General features: G+C 34.8%; 2 protein-coding genes across 4 annotated transcripts in view; both read right to left on the reverse strand.

The window, feature by feature from the left end:
- Window positions 1-8,199, reverse strand: part of LOC111399305 (cyclin-J18) — a 12,348-nt gene extending 4,149 nt beyond the window's left edge. Inside the window, exons 1-9 of one of the 2 annotated variants that reach the window (XM_023026561.1) lie at window positions 8,124-8,199; window positions 7,961-8,037; window positions 5,569-5,671; window positions 5,397-5,495; window positions 5,294-5,311; window positions 5,118-5,188; window positions 4,860-4,986; window positions 4,695-4,755; window positions 4,355-4,470 (exon numbers count right to left, since the gene is read on the reverse strand). In XM_023026561.1, coding sequence (XP_022882329.1) covers window positions 4,436-4,470; window positions 4,695-4,755; window positions 4,860-4,986; window positions 5,118-5,188; window positions 5,294-5,311; window positions 5,397-5,495; window positions 5,569-5,671; window positions 7,961-8,037; window positions 8,124-8,189 — 657 coding nt within the window. In that variant the 5' untranslated portion in view covers window positions 8,190-8,199 and the 3' untranslated portion in view covers window positions 4,355-4,435. Of the gene's footprint in view, window positions 1-4,354; window positions 4,471-4,694; window positions 4,756-4,859; window positions 4,987-5,117; window positions 5,189-5,293; window positions 5,312-5,396; window positions 5,496-5,568; window positions 5,672-7,960; window positions 8,038-8,123 lie in introns of those variants that run through there. The other variant, XM_023026557.1, reaches the window with a different exon arrangement.
- A 3,552-nt stretch (window positions 8,200-11,751) lies between these two features.
- On the reverse strand, window positions 11,752-13,757 carry LOC111399320 (protein BASIC PENTACYSTEINE1-like). Of its 2 annotated transcripts, none has more exons than XM_023026572.1 (2): window positions 13,652-13,757; window positions 11,752-12,929 (listed from the first exon to the last, which is right to left on the reverse strand). In XM_023026572.1, the coding sequence occupies exon 2, from the start codon at window positions 12,923-12,925 to the stop codon at window positions 12,068-12,070; it is 858 nt and encodes a 285-aa protein (XP_022882340.1). In that variant the 5' UTR covers window positions 12,926-12,929; window positions 13,652-13,757; the 3' UTR covers window positions 11,752-12,067. The 2 variants fall into 2 exon arrangements, with proteins under 2 accessions (XP_022882340.1, XP_022882347.1); XM_023026579.1 differs by having other exon boundaries at window positions 11,752-13,013.
- Window positions 13,758-21,269: the final 7,512 nt, after the last annotated feature.

Consider the following 21,269-nt stretch of genomic DNA (forward strand, 5'->3'; position numbering starts at 1 on the left):
TTAAATTTCTTAAGTATAGTCTCAACATAATGTGATTGAGACAATGACAAACCATCGGATGTCTTAGAGATTTTAATCCCTAATATTACATTCGCCACTCCCATATCCTTCATGTCAAAATGTTTTGTTAACATTTTCTTAGTCGAGGAAATGACTTTGGAGTTATTTCCCATAATTAGCATATCGTCAACATATAGGCATATGATTACATATTCATTAGGTGCGTTTTTAATGTAGACACATTTGTCACATTCATTGATTTTGAAACCATTTGACAACATAGTTTTATCAAACTTTTCATGTCATTGCTTCGGTGCTTGTTTCAATCCATACAATGATTTTACAAGTCTACACACCTTCTTTTCATTTCCTGGTGCAACAAACCCTTCAGATTGTTCCATGTAGATTTCTTCTTCTAATTCACCATTTAGAAACGCGGTTTTGACATCCATTTGATGTATTTCAAGATTATGCAATGCTGCGATTGCAATCAAGACACGTATAGACGTAATTCTTGTAACGGGTGAATAGGTATCAAAGAAATCTAGTCCTTCTTTTTGTCTATACCCTTTGGCTACTAATCTAGCCTTGTATTTATCAATTGATCCATCCGACTTCAATTTCTTTTTGAAGATCCATTTACAGCCTAATGCTTTGTTTCCCGGAGGGAGTTCAACCAATTCCCAAGTATGGTTACTCATGATGGATTCAATTTCATTGTGTACAGCTTCTTTCCAAAAAAGAGCTTCGGGAGAGGACATTGCTTCATCAAATGTCCTAGGATCATTTTCAAGTAAATTGGTTACGAATTCTGGACCGAATGTCTTTGGAATTCGTTGCCTTTTACTACGTCTCGATTCTTCATTTACTTGAAGATCATCATTCTTTCCATATATGTTATCATAAATTCGTTTATTTGAACTTAGTTCCTTTTCTTTACACGGAAAACTGTCTTCAAAGAAGACCGCATTTCTTGATTCAATAATTGTACCTACGTGTACATCAAGTACTTTGGATTTGTGAACCAAGAATCGACATGCACTACTATTGATAGCATATCCAATAAAGACACAATCAATTGTCTTTGGTCCAATCCTAACTTGTTTAGGTTTGGGTATTTGTACTTTCGCTAAGCACCCCCACACTTTGAGATATTTGTAGGAAGGTTTCCGACCTTTCCATAATTCGTAAGGTGATTCAACCTTATCTTTGTGTGGTATTTTATTAAGGATATGATTTGCAGAAAGTATGGCTTCCCCCCACAAGTTTTGAGGTAAGCCCGAACTAATCAACATTGCATTCATCATTTCCTTTAACGTTCAATTTTTGCGTTCAGCAATTCCATTAGATTGTGGTGAATATGGTGTCGTTGTTTGATGAATTATTCCAGATTCTGCACAAAATTCTTCAAACGGTGCAACATAATCTCCACCTCTATCACTACGAATTATTTTAATTCGTTTTCCAAGTTGATTTTCAACTTCATTTTTGTAGTGTTTAAACACTTCCAAAGCTTCATCTTTGCTTTTCAACAAGTACACATAACAGTACCTTGTACAATCATCTATAAATGTGATGAAGTACTTTTTACCACCCCTTGTTTGTACGAACTTCAAATCACACACATCCGTGTGAATTAGTTCTAATGGTGTGGTGTTTCGTTCAACCGAATGAAATGGTGTTTTGGCCGCTTTTGCCTCGACACATGTTTCGCATTTTCCATTATTAAAATGCATATTCGGAAGTAAACTTAAATTCATTAACTTTCGTATTGAATTAAAGTTTGCATGTCCTAATCTATGATGCCATAGATTACATGACTCAAGAATATAAACTGAAGATGATGTTTTATTGATTGTAGCATTTGGCACAACAGTTAGGACATTCATTTTGAATAGTCCATCTTTTACATAGCCTTTGCTTACATACATATCATTTTTGGTAAGTACAAACTTATCCGATACAAAGAATAGTTTAAAGTCATTCTTGCTTAACAAAGAACCCGACACAAGGTTCTTGCAAATATCCGGTACGTGAAGGACATTATTGAGGCTAAGTTCTTTTCCCGACGTCATCTTCAAGACCACTTTGCCTTGTCCTTCCACTTTGGATGTTGAGGAGTTCCCCATAAACAATTTTTCTCCCTCAGTTGGAGTGTATGATGTGAACATTCCTCTATCGGCACAAATGTGACGGGTTGCACCCGTATCAACCCACCATTCCATGGGATTTTCAACAAGGTTGCATTCAGAAACAACTGCCGATAAATTCATATCGGACATGCCATTTGATATGGCATCAGATTCGACAATGTTGGCTTGGGATTGCTTCTTAGGTTTGCGACAATCAACCGAGCGATGTCCAGCCTTTCCACAATTGTAGCAATTGCCCTTGAACTTCTTTGCATTCTTCTTTGTAGATTCAACGGAATGCTTTCTCTTCTTTCCTTTGTTGTTGCTAGATTCTACCACATTTGCCTTTGCTTGTGGTATGCTATTCCCAACTCCTTTTTCCGAACTTCGGTTGTTTTCTTCAATCCTCAATCGGACCACAAGTTCTTCAATGTTCATCTCCTTGCGCTTGTGCTTGAGATAGTTTTTGAAGTCCCTCTACATGGGTGGAAGATTCTCGATAATTGCAGCCACTTGAAATGATTCGCTCACGGACATATTTTTCGCATGAATGTCATGGAGTATGACTTGCAATTCTTGCACTTGACTGATGACGGTCTTCGAATCTACCATTTTGTAGTCTAAGAATTTTCCCACAATGAACTTCTTGGTTCCGGCATCTTCGGTCTTGTACTTCTTTTCCAAGGACTCCCATAGTTCCTTTGCAGATTTCTTGTAGCAATATACACCGTATAAGGCGTTGTCCAAGCCATTAAAAATGTAATTCTTGCATAAGAAGTCCGAATGTTTCCATGCATCCAAAGCAATCAAAGATGCCCTATTGTTTTCCCCTTCTTGTATGGCGGGAGGATCTTCATTCAAGAATTTCGCCAAGTTGAGGGTTGTGAGATAAAACAACATTTTCTGTTGCCACCTTTTGAAATCAACCCCAACAAATTTCTCCGACTTTTCCCCATGTGAAACTGAGTTTGAATGTACGATAGTAGGGGCACCCACAACCGGAGGAATCACATTAGTAGTAGTTGTATTCAAAACGGAAGGAATCACACCGGTAGGAACACTTCCATGTTCGAAGTTTCATTCGAAGTAGTATCGGTATTAAGAACCGTATTCATTTCTGTTTACGTAAAACAGAAGATCAACCAAAAATAGAAGTGAAGAAGAAGTTAAACTTAACAAGTTTATCCAAACAAGAATGTCACTTTCACAAAATATATACAAACTTCGACTTAAGATTGTTGGAGGAATTTTGTGAATAGTGACGCCAAAATAAGTATAATGATGGTTTGAAATCCGTGCCGAAAATTGGACAGAGTAACGGCAAAGAAAACACAAACAAGAAGAAGAAGAAAGTAGGGACAAAGCCGAGGCAAGAGTTGGACTCTTTGTCCTTAAGTCAAATTTGCCCCGCAACGGTGCCTACGGATTTCGGCAATCGACTCCCAAGATACAACAGCTACACTTGTATTTGTAGCACTCTAAAACACAAGTACAACGAACCAAATTTAGGCATATGTACTCCAAGGATGAAAAGAAGGAAAATCAAAATAAATGAAATGATTTTGATTTTGGATAGAAAAGAGGATGAGAGATGTTTTGCATATCAAATTGTGAGAAATAGGACACCCAAAGGGTCCTATTTATAGACCATGAAAGGGTGTGGACGAAATGATTGAGGCCAAACCATGCACCCTTTCCAAACAATGCACCTTTATGAAAAGGTGTCTATTCACTAATGGTTGAGGCCAAACTATGCACCCTTTCCAAACAATGCACCTTTATGAAAAGGTGGTTATTCACTGATTTTCGTCCTTTTTCGTAATTTCTCATTCATCCGATATTGGTTTACGAAATGCCAAATATACCAAACAATTTTGCCTAAACGGATTGAGTCGAGCTTTTGAGTATTTGGCCGAAGTCGATACGAAGTCACTTTAATCGATTTTCAATTCTCGATTTATTTAACCAATATCCAACAATAAGTTGGGAGAGTGAAATTTTGGATTGGTGCAGTATTTTCAGATTTCATATTTCGAATTTGAGGTATATCTCTTCCTTTCTCCCATCACAAAAAAATTGAAAGCCGTGGTCCAATGTATTTAGATGCGGTCCACCATTTTGCCGAACAGAACTAATGCTAGTATCAAGAAATTATAAAAGATAGATATGTCAATCTGTAACATTAAAAACTTAAGCAGATGAAATTATTGTCTGGACAATTCAGTTCAAATGCAATGATCAATTCCGTAACATAACAAGAGAAAACAGCCGGCACCGCCTCAGAGCTTGAATCGGACTTCAAATCAACTCAAACAAAACATTCTCGGATGTGAAACATCTATAGTTAACAAAGTGAAGAACAATTGTAATTTATGAATTTAGTTGGTTTATATAAGATTATTTAAGTTACAGTATCTCTCTGTGATCTTTCTTTTCACCGTGACTCAGTTGTCAAACTATTAGGTTATTCTTTCACATTGTTAAAACAAACAAGGAAAATAAGCAGAGGGAGTGGAAAGAATTAACAGGTATTTCTCTAATCTCAAGTGTACGATATCTTACCCCAAGGGAGAACAGGGAATTCCCACTTCCGCTTAGGAACAGTAATAAGATAAGCAGCTACCTGTGAAGCATAGAGAACTCTTTAGACGAAAAGGAAATGAGGAAAAAAATGTCAAAATTTATAGCCATTACATTATAAGAACCAAGAAAATGTAAAAGACGTGCCAATATGGATGCAGCCAGAGAACGGGGAGATCTGTAAAGAACTGATGTTTCTTCCTTTTCATAAAGTAGATCCATGATATCCATACAAGCTTCAAACTTCACATGTTCTCCAACTCGGGCAACTTCCCTATTTCCAAAGAGAGGAGTTTAAAGAAAAAATTTAGGTCGTTAGGATCAACATACTGATGGTGAAAGAGTTCTAAAAATATGATTCCAGTAGTGCAAATATACTACTTCATGTTGACAGAAAAAACTTACCTTAATTGAATAAGAAGCTCTTCAACAAAGTTAAAAGCAATATTTGTCACACCGATCCCAAATTCAATAACCTTAAAAAATTTTATCTTCTCAGTTAATATACAAGAAGGAAATTCAGCGCTAAAAGAAACCCAAGAGTATAAAGAGGAATAGCACTAAATTTAAATATCAGTTACCTGCAGAAAGGTCATCTCCTGTAGAATCCTTCATTAATCACCATGAATAAGACCAAAATAAACGAACAGATTCTTAGTACCATTTATGGAATAGCTAGCTTACAGCTTCCAAAAGATCTCTAGTTGTAAAATGCTGTTCCTTAATGTATTTGTCTGCCAAAGGCTTCAAGTTTTTGATGCATAGGGGAGGAGTATCGTGCATCTACAAATTAGGCACCTTAGAAGCAAGCAAAAGATTGAAGATAGAGAAATGCTGATAAATAGCCGAAACTTACTTTGCTTGAGACCCAGATTGAAATAAGACCAAATAGCTGTAAATTGCTTTCTCTCAACGGAAGTAGAAGCCAGTTGTCTGGGCTCTTGCCATCTCGGAGAAATCTGGCTCAGTTGAACAAACGTGTCAACTGAAAAACAAAATATATAGAAGAGGAAAAAATAGTAGGCTTCTTACTCAAGAAAACCAGAAGGAAAACAGGAAGAAATTTCAGGTCTTTTAACTCCATGCCAAAAGATTTATAAACGAAATATACAATGTTTAAATAACTAATAAGATATCCACCAGACAGTTTTATGGTGAGAGTAGAACAGTGTTGATCCAGTCAGAAGAAAAGAAAAGAAAAGAAAAAGTTACATACCATAAGTTAATTGTCAACTGAAACTTTCAAGAGATTCAACAATGCAAGTTCAAATATTCGAAGATACTCCCAGTTCCTCTACTGCATTTTTCGTCATAAATGAAAAAGATCTTGAAATGTTATCATTCTCAACTCCCTTGCATTTTTATCCGGCTCTGTTGAAAGCTTTGACAAGTTGCGAGGTTAGACTTAAGCTGAGGTGTCCAAGAAATTCACCCAAATGTGGACAAAAAACCAAAGTTCATGAGGCCTATACCTCCAAGAAGATGTCAAACCTACCCCAAGGGCATTAGTTAACTGACAAGGATATAGGGAATAACATCCACTGTCGTTAGCGTCAGTTAACATCTCGTAATAAAAAACATTTATCGCTTCTCAGAAGCAAGGTAATAAAGAAACTTTCAAGCCTTAGCCATTGAAGGCAAGGTTATTTTAACTGTCATTTTAACAATATGCTAGATGTGATCTCATTTACAGGATTTATCTTTAAGCTAAAACAGAACAAATATTCTCTGGATCCTATCAATTTTTGTTCCCTTAAAATGCAACTTAAACCACAAAAGATCTCTCTCTCTCTCTCTCTCTCTCTGTGTGCCCGCTAACCCTCAATCTCTTCCTCATGGTTGAGAAATGTGAAAATAGATATGAAGTCAAAACCAATTTGTTCTTTAAGAAAAATGAGAAAAGAATGAATGAGATGCAAGAAGGCATTTTAATTTAATATTTTAAAAAATTGGTGGCGCAAAGTTTTGAAGAAATATTCAAAGATAGATATACACTGTTTCAGACTTGTTAGTAGAAATGGTTTTATTAGTGAAAGTTTCTATGATCTTATCCAAGTTGGTTTTATTAGTGAAAGTTTCTGTGATCTTATCCAAGTACCAATACTGGAACTTTCACATGTAAAAATGAGATGTAGGATACCCTCTCCTCATGTAATTTGAGTATTAATGTCTCAGTGCTCAATGACGTGATGATGCAATTCATGTGCATGAAGAGTTGAAAGGACTGCAACTGGCAAAATTTATTTCTTGATGATTACTCGTATGCAGATTATTGCATTGTTTGGGTCATCGTCTACATTACAATGTGTTGCAGCATCCAGACCTTTGCACACTTAGCTCTCACATTCCAAACATCTAGAAATCCATTAGCTTTATTCAACTCTTTGTTTTCTCTGGATTTCATCCACAGAACCCCCAGAAATTCTAAGCTTAGGACCCTTAACATCTGTTTCCAGGACAGATTTCCATATCTACCCATTTTGAGAAGCTTTTAGACCTAGATTATCCGAATCCAGCTCACTAATAGATTCTTACAGAGCAACTAGACAGTCAGAACTTAAACCCCTGAGCCTCAAGCTGAGTTCATATCAGAACTCAATATTTAAGATAGATCTTGAAACTTCGCGATTGGAGACTTTGGACAAAACTTTTGGAATTATTGAAAAGAGAGAATACATTAATGATAAAATTTATGACATTATATACAATCAGATAGACAATTTAACTAAACCGAGGTAGCCTTTATGATGCATAGAAAGTAGGTCAGAGCACAATGACAGTGTCAATGAAGGCATTAATAGATTGAGTGCTTCAAACTCTTCATTGTCTATCATAGCTGGTCAGAAGGAAAGGAAATTATGAATAACAAGCAAACACAACATGTTGCCATCTTTTAAACATAAATAACCACAAAAATTGCAACTTAATGCTGAAGCACAGCTGTGGATATGCTTAGATCTGATATTGAAAAAAAAAAAAAAAAAAGAAATTGCTTCTGCAGTTTGACACAGTCAAAATTCAAATAGTATACCATACAATCAGCCAAAAAATATAGCGGCTTAAATAATTATAACCTAGATTACGGCATTCAAAAATTGCTTCGCTGTCTAATAAATTATTGTGCAAATTTCGATACTACAATGGCATCGCATCGCATAACCTTTTATAACTTTTCTTTAACAAAAGGTGACACGTAAACGGATCAACTCTTCCGATAAACAGAAATTGGAGACTTAGATGAAACTTACCTAACGAGAACAGGGTAAAAGCGGTCAGCTAAGAGTGACAGTGCGGAGTATTTAACGATCGGAGAAACTTCCAGCAACTAATTTCAAAACAAAAGGGACAAAAAATTAAAATCTGTTAAAATATAAGTAATCTAGATATTCTTGTGTATTATAGGCTACTTACATGAGCTGATTGAATGAGGAACTCGATTACTCTGGATCGCAGACATGAGCATTGCTGGCTTCTCATTTGTGGAGGAATTGAGAGATGGAGTTTAAAACGAGTAATTTGTCGATTTGAAAATCTATATATGTGGCGCGAAGGTATAATTGGGCCAGACTCTAAACGCACTTGATCCAAGTTGGAGGACAACACGGCGTATGGCCCATGCTATTCACCTTCTGCCACTCTATTGTCCATGCGTATAATATTTTATTGTATGAATATATAATTAAAAATGAGTATATACCAAAAAAAAAAACAGTTTGAAAACAATGATATCAAACAGGGGTTATATTAGATTAATTTTCTTTAAAAATTATTTTAGTCAAACATACTTTCAGAAAATTATTTAAATAAATTTAAAAGTAATTTCTTAATTTTAGAAGTATTTTGACTTTTTAAAACCTCGTTAAATAGATCCTTAGTATTTAACCCTTGTTTGAATCCTATTTTCACAAAAAAATGCATTTTATAATATTGACTTTTTTTTGTGAATGTGCAGTTAAAAAGTAATAAAAAGTTTTGAATTTGTGCAAATTAATTTATTAGTAAAATGTATAATTAAAAATAAATTTGAAAAAAAAAAAAAAATTTCAAAATGGTATCAAACAGGAGGTTAGGGTTATTAAGAAGTAATCATTGTGTTTATAAAACTTAATTCTTTTAAATTAAAAATATTTTTTATAATCTAAATCTAAAGAAAAACATAGTTTCATATCTAAGGCCCCATTTGGGAGGGATTTTGATAATTGATTTTTTGACCGTTAGAAGAAAAGTGAGATCCACCTATGAGAGAAGAAGTCAAAAATTACGACTGAAATAATGAAATAACGTTCAAAAAATTAATTTTTTGGGGTAAAAAATCCCTCCCAAACAGGCCCTAAGTAAAATTATATGTTTTGGTTACGTGACGTATTTTTCTAATTTTGTTGAATAAGAGAGGAGCTTATAACTGTAACTAGATATGATAATATTTTACTGAAAAACAATGCAACTTTTTAAACTCGAGATATTTTTTTAATTTAAAGAGTCATACTTGTGATTCAAAAGACTCTTTATTCTAATTTTTAAAATGGAAAACGTGTTTCACACTTTCTGTTATTACTTTATAATGGTTGCGTCTAACAAATTTCTTAATTTATTTAAGTTATATTTGAATTGGTTAGCCTTTGACATATAAAATAAATAATAAATAAATAATTATTATTTTGTATTTATTTTATTTTTATTAGCATCAAAATTGTAAATTTTTTATTTATAAGTAACTTCTTACATTTTACAAATATTTTTTTCTGTATTTTTATTAGTTAATAATTTCTTACATAAAAATGATTGTTGGAAATAAAATAGTGATAGCAAAAAATATAAACAAATAAAAATATTACTAATAAACAAATTCAGAAAAAAAAATTAATCTCCATACTTGGAAGTCTCAGTCCTTCGTAATACGGATGCTTGATCTCTTCATAACAAGAGACTTGATCTCTCCATGAGATCAAGCCTCCGAATCACGGAGGATTGGAGAAATCAAGTCTCCATAATAAATTTGGAGAGATTCCTTTGATATATTTTTTTATTTAAATGTTATTTTATTTATAGATCATCTATTTAACACATAAGTTAATATTTAATTTTAAAAATTAAATATATTTAAATATTTACTACAAATTTTTAAGTTAATATATTTTTAAGTTACAAGTAATTTTTACAATTATAAGTTTTTTTTTTTTACTTTTAAATAACTTTAAGCGAAATTTTTTTACATATAAGCAACTTTTACATTTTAGAAATTTTTTTTTCTTATTATTAGTATTTTTATTTTATAATAATTTTTTACACAAAACTGATTTTTTTTTTTACTTATAAGTAGTTACTTTACAATTATAAGTTATTTTTTTGCTTTTAAATAACTTGAAGTAACTTTTTACAACCTACAAATATTGTTGTCTTATTTGTATTTTTATTTTTTTAATAATTTCTTAAATAAAAGTGATTTTTTACTTATAAATAATTTTTAATTATAATATAGTTTTTCTTACCCACATGTAATATTTTACCTATAAGTAATGTGGTTGAGAGATGAGAGTTGGTAGGACGTATGGAAAGTTGTGTATTTCAACTTATAATTGTAAATAACTACTTATGAGTAAAAAAATAACTTTTATGTAAAAAATTTATTATAAAATAAAAATACTAATAATAAGACAAAAAATATTTCTAAAATGTAGAAGTTGCTTATAAGTAAAAAAAAAATCTCTTAAGGTTATTTAAAAGTAAAAAAATAAATTATAATTGTAAAAGTTACTTATAACTTCAAAAAATTAATATCAATTAAAATGTTTACGAACCGTTTAAATAATAATTTATTGAAGGGGTTAATTCAGGAGCAAAAGTGTAAATTCCATAAATATATGATCGAAAAAAATAAATTTTAAAAAATGAAGAACAAATATGTTAACAAATGAATATATTTATTTTTCGAGAAATGAGTTTTTATTACCATTTCATTTTTATCATGAAATGATTCTAATTTTAATATGTTAAATTGTACTTCAAAATTACATAATCTATCAAATATAATTTTTAAAATTAATTTTTATGAAGTAATATGTTTTTATGATTTTTTTATTATTATTATTATTTTTTCTTTTGTAAAGGCTTGAGCCTCCATAACAATTATGGAGGCTCAAGCAAACGAAGGCTCATGCTTGAGCCTCCATAATTACTTTACTTAAAAAAAAAAAATCATAAAAACATATTAGTTCATAAAAATTAATTTTAAAAATTATATTTGATAGATTATGTAATTTCGAAGCATAATCTAAAATATTAAAATTAGAATCATTTCATAATAAAAACGAAATGGTAATAAAAACCCATTTCTTAAAAAATAAATATATTCTTTTGTTAACATGTTTGATTTTCAATTTTTAAAATTTATTTTTCTTCAAACATATTTTCAATCATATATTTATGAAATTCACACTTTTGCTCTTGAATTAACCTCCTCAATAAATTATTATTTAAACGGTTCGTAAACATTTTAATTGATATTATTTTTTGGTCAATCAAATAGTTACTATATACTTTTTACGTACATATATAAAAATAATATTTTTATTTAAACTTACTATGTACTCAAAAATAAACTTTCTAAAAATACATACTTGATAGTGTCAGAAAATGATGAAAGAGATAGTGTGGAAAAATAGAAAGGCGTGACAATAGCATGTAAAAATGGAGAAAGAGTAAAGAGGACTCTATGATATAATCCTCCACGCCGCGTAAATTGAGGAAAAGCAACAAAGTTACTGTATCAAATATCTAAGATAAACGACATCGTTTCTTTCTCTAAAAAAAAAAAAAGAAGCTATAGTGAGACAAAATGGAAAAATTTACTGTTCTTTCTACAGTAGTGAAACGTTGCCCTTTTTATATAGTAGTGAAAAGATGGTGGGTATAGTGTAGTTTAAATTTCCCACAATGATCAAGGGCACGCCGCCGGTCCAGACAACCTAGCCGGCCTAAAATTGAAAAAAATAAAAATAAAATTCTATACAAGTACCTTGGTTGAGTTTAACCAAAAATATGATGAATGAGAAAAAAAAATTAAATAAATAAATATCGCCAAGACATTTTGAAATTTATCCATCAAGTAAAATGGAAACTATCATTGATAACGCTGATGGCCAGAAACATTGCTAGACTTCAAAACAAAATTTAACACCAGATTTTGAGACCCCCAAATGCCTTGACAATTTTCAAAATCATGGATCATGATAGAAAATTAATGAACTAAAAAGTACCAAGTAAATCCCTGCACCAGGCCGCCGAATATGTACATGTAAAACAGACCAGATGCAGCAGCAATCCAGTTGTGGTATACTGGTATCCACAGCATAAATCTACCTGATGATCACAAACTTGTTGGTACCATGTTTTGCCCAGTATGTCTTAAGATCAATCGGATTAGCAAAGTTATAGCCTTCTGATGCGAATTTCTCCAAAACCTTCTTGAAAGCACCCTGACTCATCTTCCGTCCAGCAATTCTCGCTCCACGTCTTTTGGTATTCATTGGCAGGGGATATATTGATATGGTTGTGGTGCAACAGGCTGACTGCCAACCACCAAATCCCCATCGATAACATTGCTGAGGAGTGCCGGTACATGAGCAAATGGGAATTGGAATACCAGAAATATCCATATCAATTCCATTTATTACAATGTCCAAATTCTTCTTTGAAGTTTTGGCACGCTGAACAGAGGAATTACCAATTTCCTTAGGCAAAGAAGGACCTTTCTTTGACTTCTTCCCCTTGGAGGGTTTCAGAGTAGCAGCAGCAGCTGATCTCTTCTTGGCAGGGACATCTTCCTTCTTAGCACCTGGATCCGCAACACTCACCTTGGAGTCTTTGGTGGTTGAATCAGGTTCTTGAAGCATCTGCATGGAATGATGAGTCCTGGAAGTGTCCATGAGGACTGGGTTATAAAGATTCCCCGGAAACATATGTAAGAATTTATCTCTGTGGTTTATCCAACTGTCTCTAACATAATCCATATGCGTGACAGGTGGTTCTGTAACCACGCAATCCCGGGGATTGAAAGCTCCATTAGCTGCAACCAGAACAGGATTCTCATGTCCGGTAAGGACAGATGTAGTGTCTCTCTCGGCCACGGATGACATGAGCTGAAGACCGAGATGCCCTTTAAGGGAAGGTTCATAATAACCCCAATTCCTGGTGCTTAATCCTTCTCCATCCATTGAGCTACAGATAACATCGTATTCATTGAGTCCTTTCCATAATTCCAGTTAACCATTATTGCTATTGCATTCGTGATTTTCGATACAACTAACAAAAAGGTGGCCAATAAAAACCAGATAGCAAATACATAAGTACAGGTATCAAAATCAAGAAGACCAAGGCACCATGTTTCCCTAAACATGATATAACCCAGACGAGATCAAATCATGCAAACCCATAATTTAAATTTTGAACACCGATTAAAGTGATGTAAAATTCCACAAGGCTTATGAGACCATAAGCAACCAAAACCATGACACACATAAGTTAATTTGAGAAAATGGGTAATAAATTGAAAAAAGTAGATTTTCAACTATTTCTGACTCAACTCAGACCAAATGTAGATTTATCAAAACAAAAAATAAAAAATCAACCGACCTAAATTAATAACTAACAGAACCCTGGTAGAAAATGATCAATAAAAATGCTTTAGCTCATAAAAATCACAACCCAACCAAAGCTTCAACATTTAGTATTTTAAACGCAGATCTGAAACAAAATGACTCTTAGAAAAATAGAACAACAGTAATAATTAAAGCAGCAAATTATAAACATCAGAACACAAATGACATTAAGAATACAATTTCTTTTTTTTTTTTAATTAGGCAAGAAAAAATTATTTTAGCGGGTTGTCACAGAGTGAGGGTCCAGTTAAATTTTTTTATGGCGAGAGAGAGAGAGCTTACTTGTGGGTAAACAACACTTTTTAGGGTTTCTTTTACTTCTGGAGAGAGACAGACATGAAAGACCGGAGAGAGGAGATGTGAGAGGATAACTCTTGAAAACTTTAGCCCTCCCACGAACCTTTTCATTCTTTTTTTTCTCTCTTATTTTTTATCACGTAATTTTTCATAAAATAATATTACACATAAATTAAAAAAATTTCATTCTTTTTCAATAACAAATTTTTAAAAAAAATACTATACCAACCATTAAAATTTAAAAAGAATGGGAGCCAACCATTAAAACTCAATTTCTACGAAAACACTTTCCACATTTAGAACAGGGTAAAAAACACTGAGGATCCTTATCCTTTAAACCTTATGATGTTGGAGTTCTAATTCTTTGATATTTAGTCTATGTAGTCTTAAACCTATCAACGTCTTCTCTTAACCATTAGTGTGAAAAAGGTCAAATTTTGAATAATATAACAATCATATCATTACAAAAGAAAAGGAAAATGAAAACAAAAATGATAATGAATAACAAATAGATAAAAAAAAAAATTGGTAACAGAACCATTCTGCTTTAAACAAAGTGGTTTCAAATTTAGTCTGAAATATAACAAGTGGTATCAGTGCTAAGGTTTTGACTATTAAAGCGATGTTTGAACAAGATTAATTATTTCAGGTACGAGAACTATGAAATTCGAGATTTCACTTTTGGATCGCAACAAGATTTTTTGTTATGGCAAATTTTGTTTTTATTTGAATGCTGGAGGAGAAGTAATGTAAGAATCAGTTATATGTGTTGGAAGTTTCAACGATCACTTTGGATGCAGTTGCAACTTATGGTTTGATAAGTGACGACTCAGGTGGAGTTGGTTGTAATCGGATTGTTCGTGGGGATTCAAACAATAATATTAGGGAATCTGCCAGTAGCTCAAGTAGAGTTAGTTGTGATCTTGTTGATCATGGTGATTTGAGCACGTTTGACAACTCAAGTAGAGTTGCTTGCTCATCATGATTTGAACAATTTTGGTGACTCAGCTGGAGTTGGAAATGATCGGGATGATTCAAGCAAGACTGGCTCGCAAGATAATTCCACTGCTAACTTGCGCTTGAAATTTGTTCACAGTTGCTGAGTATGCCCAGATGGGCATGATGGAAAAGGTCGAGTAATTTGGTAGAGTGTTTTTATTTGGATAATTTTGTTGGCGCTGAAGAGTTAAGTTTTATTCCTTGCAATGGAATTCATGTCGAGGTGGAATTTGTTAGAATTAGGTTGTGACCCTAATTCTTGTTGAGTATTTGATTGAAAATACCGTTGGAAAAGTATTGAGAGTTGGTAGCAGACTTGAAGATACCTTGAAGGAGTCCAAGATGAACTTGACTCCTATTTCATCTACAACTCTGCTTCTAGGGCATTGATTGTCCCTATATATATTTGACTTCTCATGGTAATTTGAGCAAGTTTGACAACTCAGGTAGAGTTGTAAGTGCTCGTGATGATTTGAACAGTTTTGGTGACTCGGCAGAAGTCGAAAATGAAAGGGATGATTCAAGCAAGACTGGCTCGCAAGGTAATTCTACTGGTAAGTTGGGATCGGAATTTGTTCATAGTTGTTGAGTATGCCCAGATGGGCATGATGAAGAGGTGGAGTAATTTGGCGGAGTGGGTTTTTTTTTTTTTTTTTTTGTTTTGGAGTTGAAGAGTTAAGTTTTATTCCTTACAATAGAATTCATGTCAAGGTGGAATTTGTTAGAATTGGGTTGTGACCCTAATTCTTGTTGAGCATTTGATTGAAAATACTGTTTGAAAAGTATTGAGAGTTGGTAACAGACTTGAAGATGTCTTGAAGGAGTCCAAGATGAATTTTGCTCCTATTTCATTTACAACTCTACTTCTAGGACTTGGATTGTTCATATATATATTTGATTCTTCTTTCAATTTATACATTTGAAATTTTATTTTTCTATCCATTAATTATTTATTAATAAAATTACTCGATTCATCTGCAAGTCACTTTTTATTTTAATCTTGTTTTTACTTGTGCTATCAATACTTCATATTGTGTCATATAACCTCTTTGTTTCCCAACAAATTGATTGCCTTTTATTTTTATTTTCTTTAACTATGTTGTATGATATGGGTGTTAGTGTCGGCCCTAACTATAGGTAAGGTAGGCGACCGGCCCCACTTCAATGAGGGCCCAAAAAAATTATTATTTTTTATTTTACATGTATGTTTACATATATATAGGGTCTTATATTTGAAATTGGTCTAAGGCCCCCAAAATCTCAAGTCCAGCCTTAACGAGTGTTCACTATTCAAGAGAGGTAATGGAAAGTTTAGATAATGAAGGGAAAACTTTTAGGGATAATAAAGTTAATTATTTTCAAGAAGTGACTTTCATTTAAGAAATTCCTACGTTATAAGTTGAAAAAAATAAAACAGGCTAGGAATGAAAAAATGTTATTCTGGAGGGGTGAGTTATTTTGGTAGCAATGTTAAGGATTTAATTGGCAGAGATCCATCAGCATTATACTTTGTACAGTATGTTCTGGAGTGATTGTTTTAGGCAAAATGAGAAAATAATTAAAAGTTAATTGTTGACACACAAAAAGTTCAGCCCAAATCGAATAGCCCAAGGAATGAAGCCCAACTGGAAAATCCCCAAAATCAGATAGCCAAAAGAACGAACCAGTCAGGCAATGCAGGATAAAGGCCCAAATAAGGAAGCCCATGAACCCGGAAATACCATCGCCCAAGGTTGCAAGTCGCTCAAGATTTTGAGCGAATGAATTGCCATGCAGTCGCCCAGAGCTGTGGTTCCGCTCTCGTCCAAATATTCAAGTCGTCCAACATCTTAGCAAACATAAGAAGTTATGGTTACCCAAAAGTGAAGTTAATGAAGCAGTTATTGGGTAGTCCTATCACGTTCCACGATTCAAGGAATTCAATTGAAGATGGTTGAACGACAGAAGTAATGGCAGCAGTTAGAGAATGCAGTTTCATGACAAGTTGGCCACTACAAGGAAAGTGGGCAGTTATAGAGCGATCAAGCAGTTTCTTAAGCAGTTTATCACGAAGAAATCACCCAGGGAGTATAAAAGGAAGAAAAGATATAGAGCAAAGGACCCCGAATCAAACACTCTCAAACAGAAAATATGTAACTTTCGATTTCTTAGTTTAGATTTAAACACTTCTTTTACAGTAACTCGTGTGCTTGCGCCCCTTGGAGGCATTCTGTTTTTACTTTCCAATTGTAAAGTCATCACCAATAAAAAAGCCCCCTTTTGGGACTTTGTCTCAAGAGGTTTGTCCCTTATACAGTCGTCTGATCCCTTTTTAATTGTTAGCGACTAACCCGTGCGAAACAATTTGGCACGCCTAGTGGGACAGTGGTATTTGGTGTTGAAAATACAAAAGGTGAAACAATATGCCTCAGAGATTCGATAAGGAAGCAGCAAGTCAGAGAGAAGTCCAGTATGTGATCGAGCGATATGAGGAGCAGCATAACTCTCCACGAACAGATGGACAGAATCAAAGCAGTAACAGTCGTTACGAATCAATGGCAGAGTTGAGTCCTCGAACTATGCGTGCACTACTTGGAGAACTCACACAAGATGTCATTGAACAGGTAAATCTTCGAAATATTCATAATATGGAAAGATTTACCCAGAATGGAAATACACATTATGACAACATGGCCAAACAACTGAATACTTTGAATGAAATAATGAATAAGTTAGTAGGCCAAATTTGTCAACCAGTTACTCCTCTTGCAAACCACTTTCAAACTAGGGCAGTTGTGGGACATAATCCCCCAGTCCTAAATCCAAGTCAGGGGATAGAACCACATTTTGGTCCCTCTACTTCAAACCAAGGGGATGGTGTAATGCTAAATCAGAATAATGGTAGTGGTACACCTAACTTGGGGGGTAATCCAAATGTAAGAGATAATATTCTAAATAACGAGCAGAATACCCCACGTGAGGGAATAAATGTTCAGGCTAATGGTAACAATGGTCCAAATCATGGTAATTTTATTCCTAATCAAGGACCAAATATCAGGCCTCAAGCAAATCAACCGGTCAACCAACCTGTAGGGATTCCATATGACCCCAACGTCATGTTGAGGAATTAGATTATGGAAATCGTACAGGACCAGATGGCTTTTGGGGTACGTCCTGTCATTAGGCCGACTTACACAAAGCCATATCCTGATTGGATAGACCAAGCATACCATGGCCTAGAGGGTATAAAGTGCCAGAATTCTCACTGTTTACCGGTTTAGGGGAGGTGTCCACTCTAGAACACATAGGACGATTCACACTGCAAAGTGGTGACGTAACTGATTATCACAAAATGAGGCTTTTCCCTAGTTCATTAACAAGGGTGGCTTTCTCATGGTTCATAAATTTGCCAGCGAATTCTGTTCAAACATGGCAACAATTAGAACAATTGTTCCACGCTCAGTTTTATAAGACTGAGTCTGAAGTTACTTTGGCCGATTTGGCGAACCTACATTAAATGCCAAACGAATGGGCAGAAGGTTTTCTCCAAAGGTTCAAGACAGCAAGAAGTAAGTGTTTTGTACCTCTGCCCGAAAAAGAGTTTGTCAAAATCGCTCAAGGTTGTTTAAGCTTTGATTTAAAAAAGAAATTTCAAGACAAGGAATTTCCTGACCTTTTTCAATTAAGTGTAAACGTAATTAGGTATGAACAATTGATAAGAGAAGAAGAGCAGATGCAAAATTCTAGCAAGGGGACTTATTATAGAGACCTAAATTTTGATGTTCATACCATCAATGACGAGTCATACGATCAGACCGAAATGTGTTTGGCCAAATTAGTCAAAGGAGACACGTATACTTGTCCCATAATGGCTAAGCCTAGACCATCGGGCAAAGATGAGCCTATGAAAGATGAAAACATAAAAGCTAGAACGTTCTCGTTCGATGTATCCAAAGCTGACCTTATATTTGATAAATTATATAAGGATAAGTAAATAAAGCTGAGCGATAAACATAAATTGCCAAGCCCTGAACAAATTAAGGGTAAAAAATATTGCAAGTGGCATAATGCATGGTCACATTTGACTAACAATTGCTTGGTTTTTCGCCATGTGTTGTAGGATGCCAGTGAATCAGGACGAATTACGTTCAATGATAAGAAGAAGATGGCAGTGGATGAAAATCCTTTTCCACAGCCACTTGGAGTGAATATGGTGATGTCTGGTTTCAAAAACAAGTTGTCAAAATTCAAATTGGTTATAGATGATGGAGAAGAAGACCCTAGACCACATCCCAGTGTCTTTGAGCGTATTAAAGGGAAGGAGCTAAAAAAGGATGAAGACGTCTTGTGTGCAAGATGTAAAAGAGAAGTGAGTGGGAATACGAAGAAACCAGCGACATGGCAGCATCCCCATCGCCCTACTCTCCTCCCAAACGCTCAGCCTGGTAGAGGGCGAGGTACATCGTTCTACAAAGGACCGCCTTTTGAGAGGCAGTTCAGGCCAGTAGATAATAGAAAAACATTCAGGCCGCAACCTCACCGGTCAAATGTATGGCATTCGTTCCAGTATAATGCAGGAAAGGCAATACCCTTCGACGAGATGACTAGAACCCAACAAAGGCGTTTCCAACGAAACTATGGACGAATGAAGAGGCAGCAACAGGGAGTGCCACATCCTAAAGTGCCTAAACTACTCAAGGTAGCCAATCAAAATGTTCTCAAAGATAATGAAGAGACCGGTACAGATGAATCAATGAAAGAGCTGCAAAAAACTTCTTCTAAGAGATCGAAGTTTGAACGAGACAGAAAGGTTGAAGAAGATCCAGATCAGCTCCTTACTATTCAGTTCAGTACGTTACATCCTGTTGTGACTAATAATTATTTACTGGCTAATGAGTTCAAGAATAAAGAGAAAGAAGAAGAAGAAGAAGAAATAGAGGGTAACGAAGGAGAAGCATGCGTGCTGAAATATGAAGAAGGCCAGACTTCTAGAGAGGCCTACAATGGTGAGGAAGACGATGGTATGATAGACATTGAAGAGAAAATCGATCTAGAAGCAGAAAGGAAAAGAAGAGGAGTATCGCACAATACTCTGTTGAAGCAACTACATCGAGAGGGAGTTCGTGAAGTAGACTTACTGGGAGAACCATCTGGACGTCCTTTCGATTTTTACGTGCTGTACGGGACGCCCAAAAGGAAGAAGAGAGTGCCTCGTTCTGAAAAGTATGGATCGCCTCCAAGAATAATGCCTCTTCCCACAGGTTAGGTAACTGAAGAGGAAGCATCAAAAAATAGTAAAAGGGGAATTCAGGAGACAGAGGCTCAGTGCGATATGCTGCATGTTGATTTATCACAAAAGGATAACTCAACAGAGGACAGCAGGAAGTAGAAATAGAGGCTGTCGAAAATGTTATTTTTAAACGGCCAGCCATGAAATTGACTAAACATTTGAGGTCGTTGTACATTAAAACTCTAGTTAACGGCATACCTGTGGCAAAAGCGCTTGTCGATAATGGAACAGTTATAAACACTATTCCATCTAGGATGATGAGGAAATTTGCAAAGATAGAAGGGGATATGATTCCGACAGAAGTCATCCTTACAAGTTTCAATGGAGGAGCAACTGCAGCTAAGGGAGTTATGCCATTGGACATAACTATAGGTACAACTACTAGGACCACAGTCTTCTTTGTAATAGATGGTCCTACTAGTTACAATGTGTTACTAGGAAGAGATTGGATACACGGAAGTCGCTGTATACCCTCATCGCTCCATCAATGCCTGATTTTTTGGATTAACAAGGGTGAAGCAGAGGTGGTACAGGCCGATCATAGGTCTTTTGTCGCAGAAGCAAACTCAGTGGAAAAGTTCATGTGCGAAGGAAACTATGGACCTGTCAGGGTAGTACAAGATGGGGAAGAAGTTCAAGTTGTCGCGCAAAGCGAAGAGCCATTTTCAGTGGACGCACTCACTGAAATGTTCAGACAGATGAGGCCAAATATAGTGGCCCTAGAAGAGCCAGTAATTGGCAAAAGAATAATTAAGGAGTCTTGAATGAATTCTAAGCAACAAGAGAAAATGATCGATATTCAGGCCTTCAAAACCAAATTAATGGCTTTCAATAAAGAATTCAATGACAAGGCGAAAGAAGAGGTAGCCCTGAAAGCGCTGAAAGATAAATTAGCAGTATTCAAATTGGAACAAAGTATTGGCCGAGAAGTCAACAAGGTGGATTGTTTAGAAGAAGAAGTGCTTACAAAGGAGCTGGATGATGAAGTAATGCGGATTATCAAGCCTGGATACGCTCAAGCACAAGACCCTCTGATTAAAGTAAATATTGGTAATGAAGGAGAAGATCGTCCAACATTCATCAGCCAGATGCTCGATCAAAAGGTTAGTGATAAATTAGTCGCTTTGTTAAAGGAGTATAAAGATTATTTTGCTAGGGAATATGAACAGATGCCTGGTTTAGATAGAGACTTAGTGGAACATAGATTACTAACTAAGCCTAATTTTAAACCTCATAGGCAACCTCCCAGACATTTTGCTCATAATGTACTCCCTGAGATTTAGAAAGAGATAGAGCGATTATTAAAAGCAGGCTTTATTAGAATAGCCAGGTATG

The sequence above is a fragment of the Olea europaea genome, chromosome 1 (assembly GCF_002742605.1).
Source record: "Olea europaea var. sylvestris chromosome 1, O_europaea_v1, whole genome shotgun sequence".
Lineage (NCBI taxonomy): Eukaryota > Viridiplantae > Streptophyta > Magnoliopsida > Lamiales > Oleaceae > Olea > Olea europaea.

Bases quoted from the DNA above. Each gene is read 5' to 3' on its own strand.
- LOC111399320 (XM_023026572.1), bottom strand. From the start codon at position 12,925: ATGGATGGAGAAGGATTAAGCACCAGGAATTGGGGTTATTATGAACCT.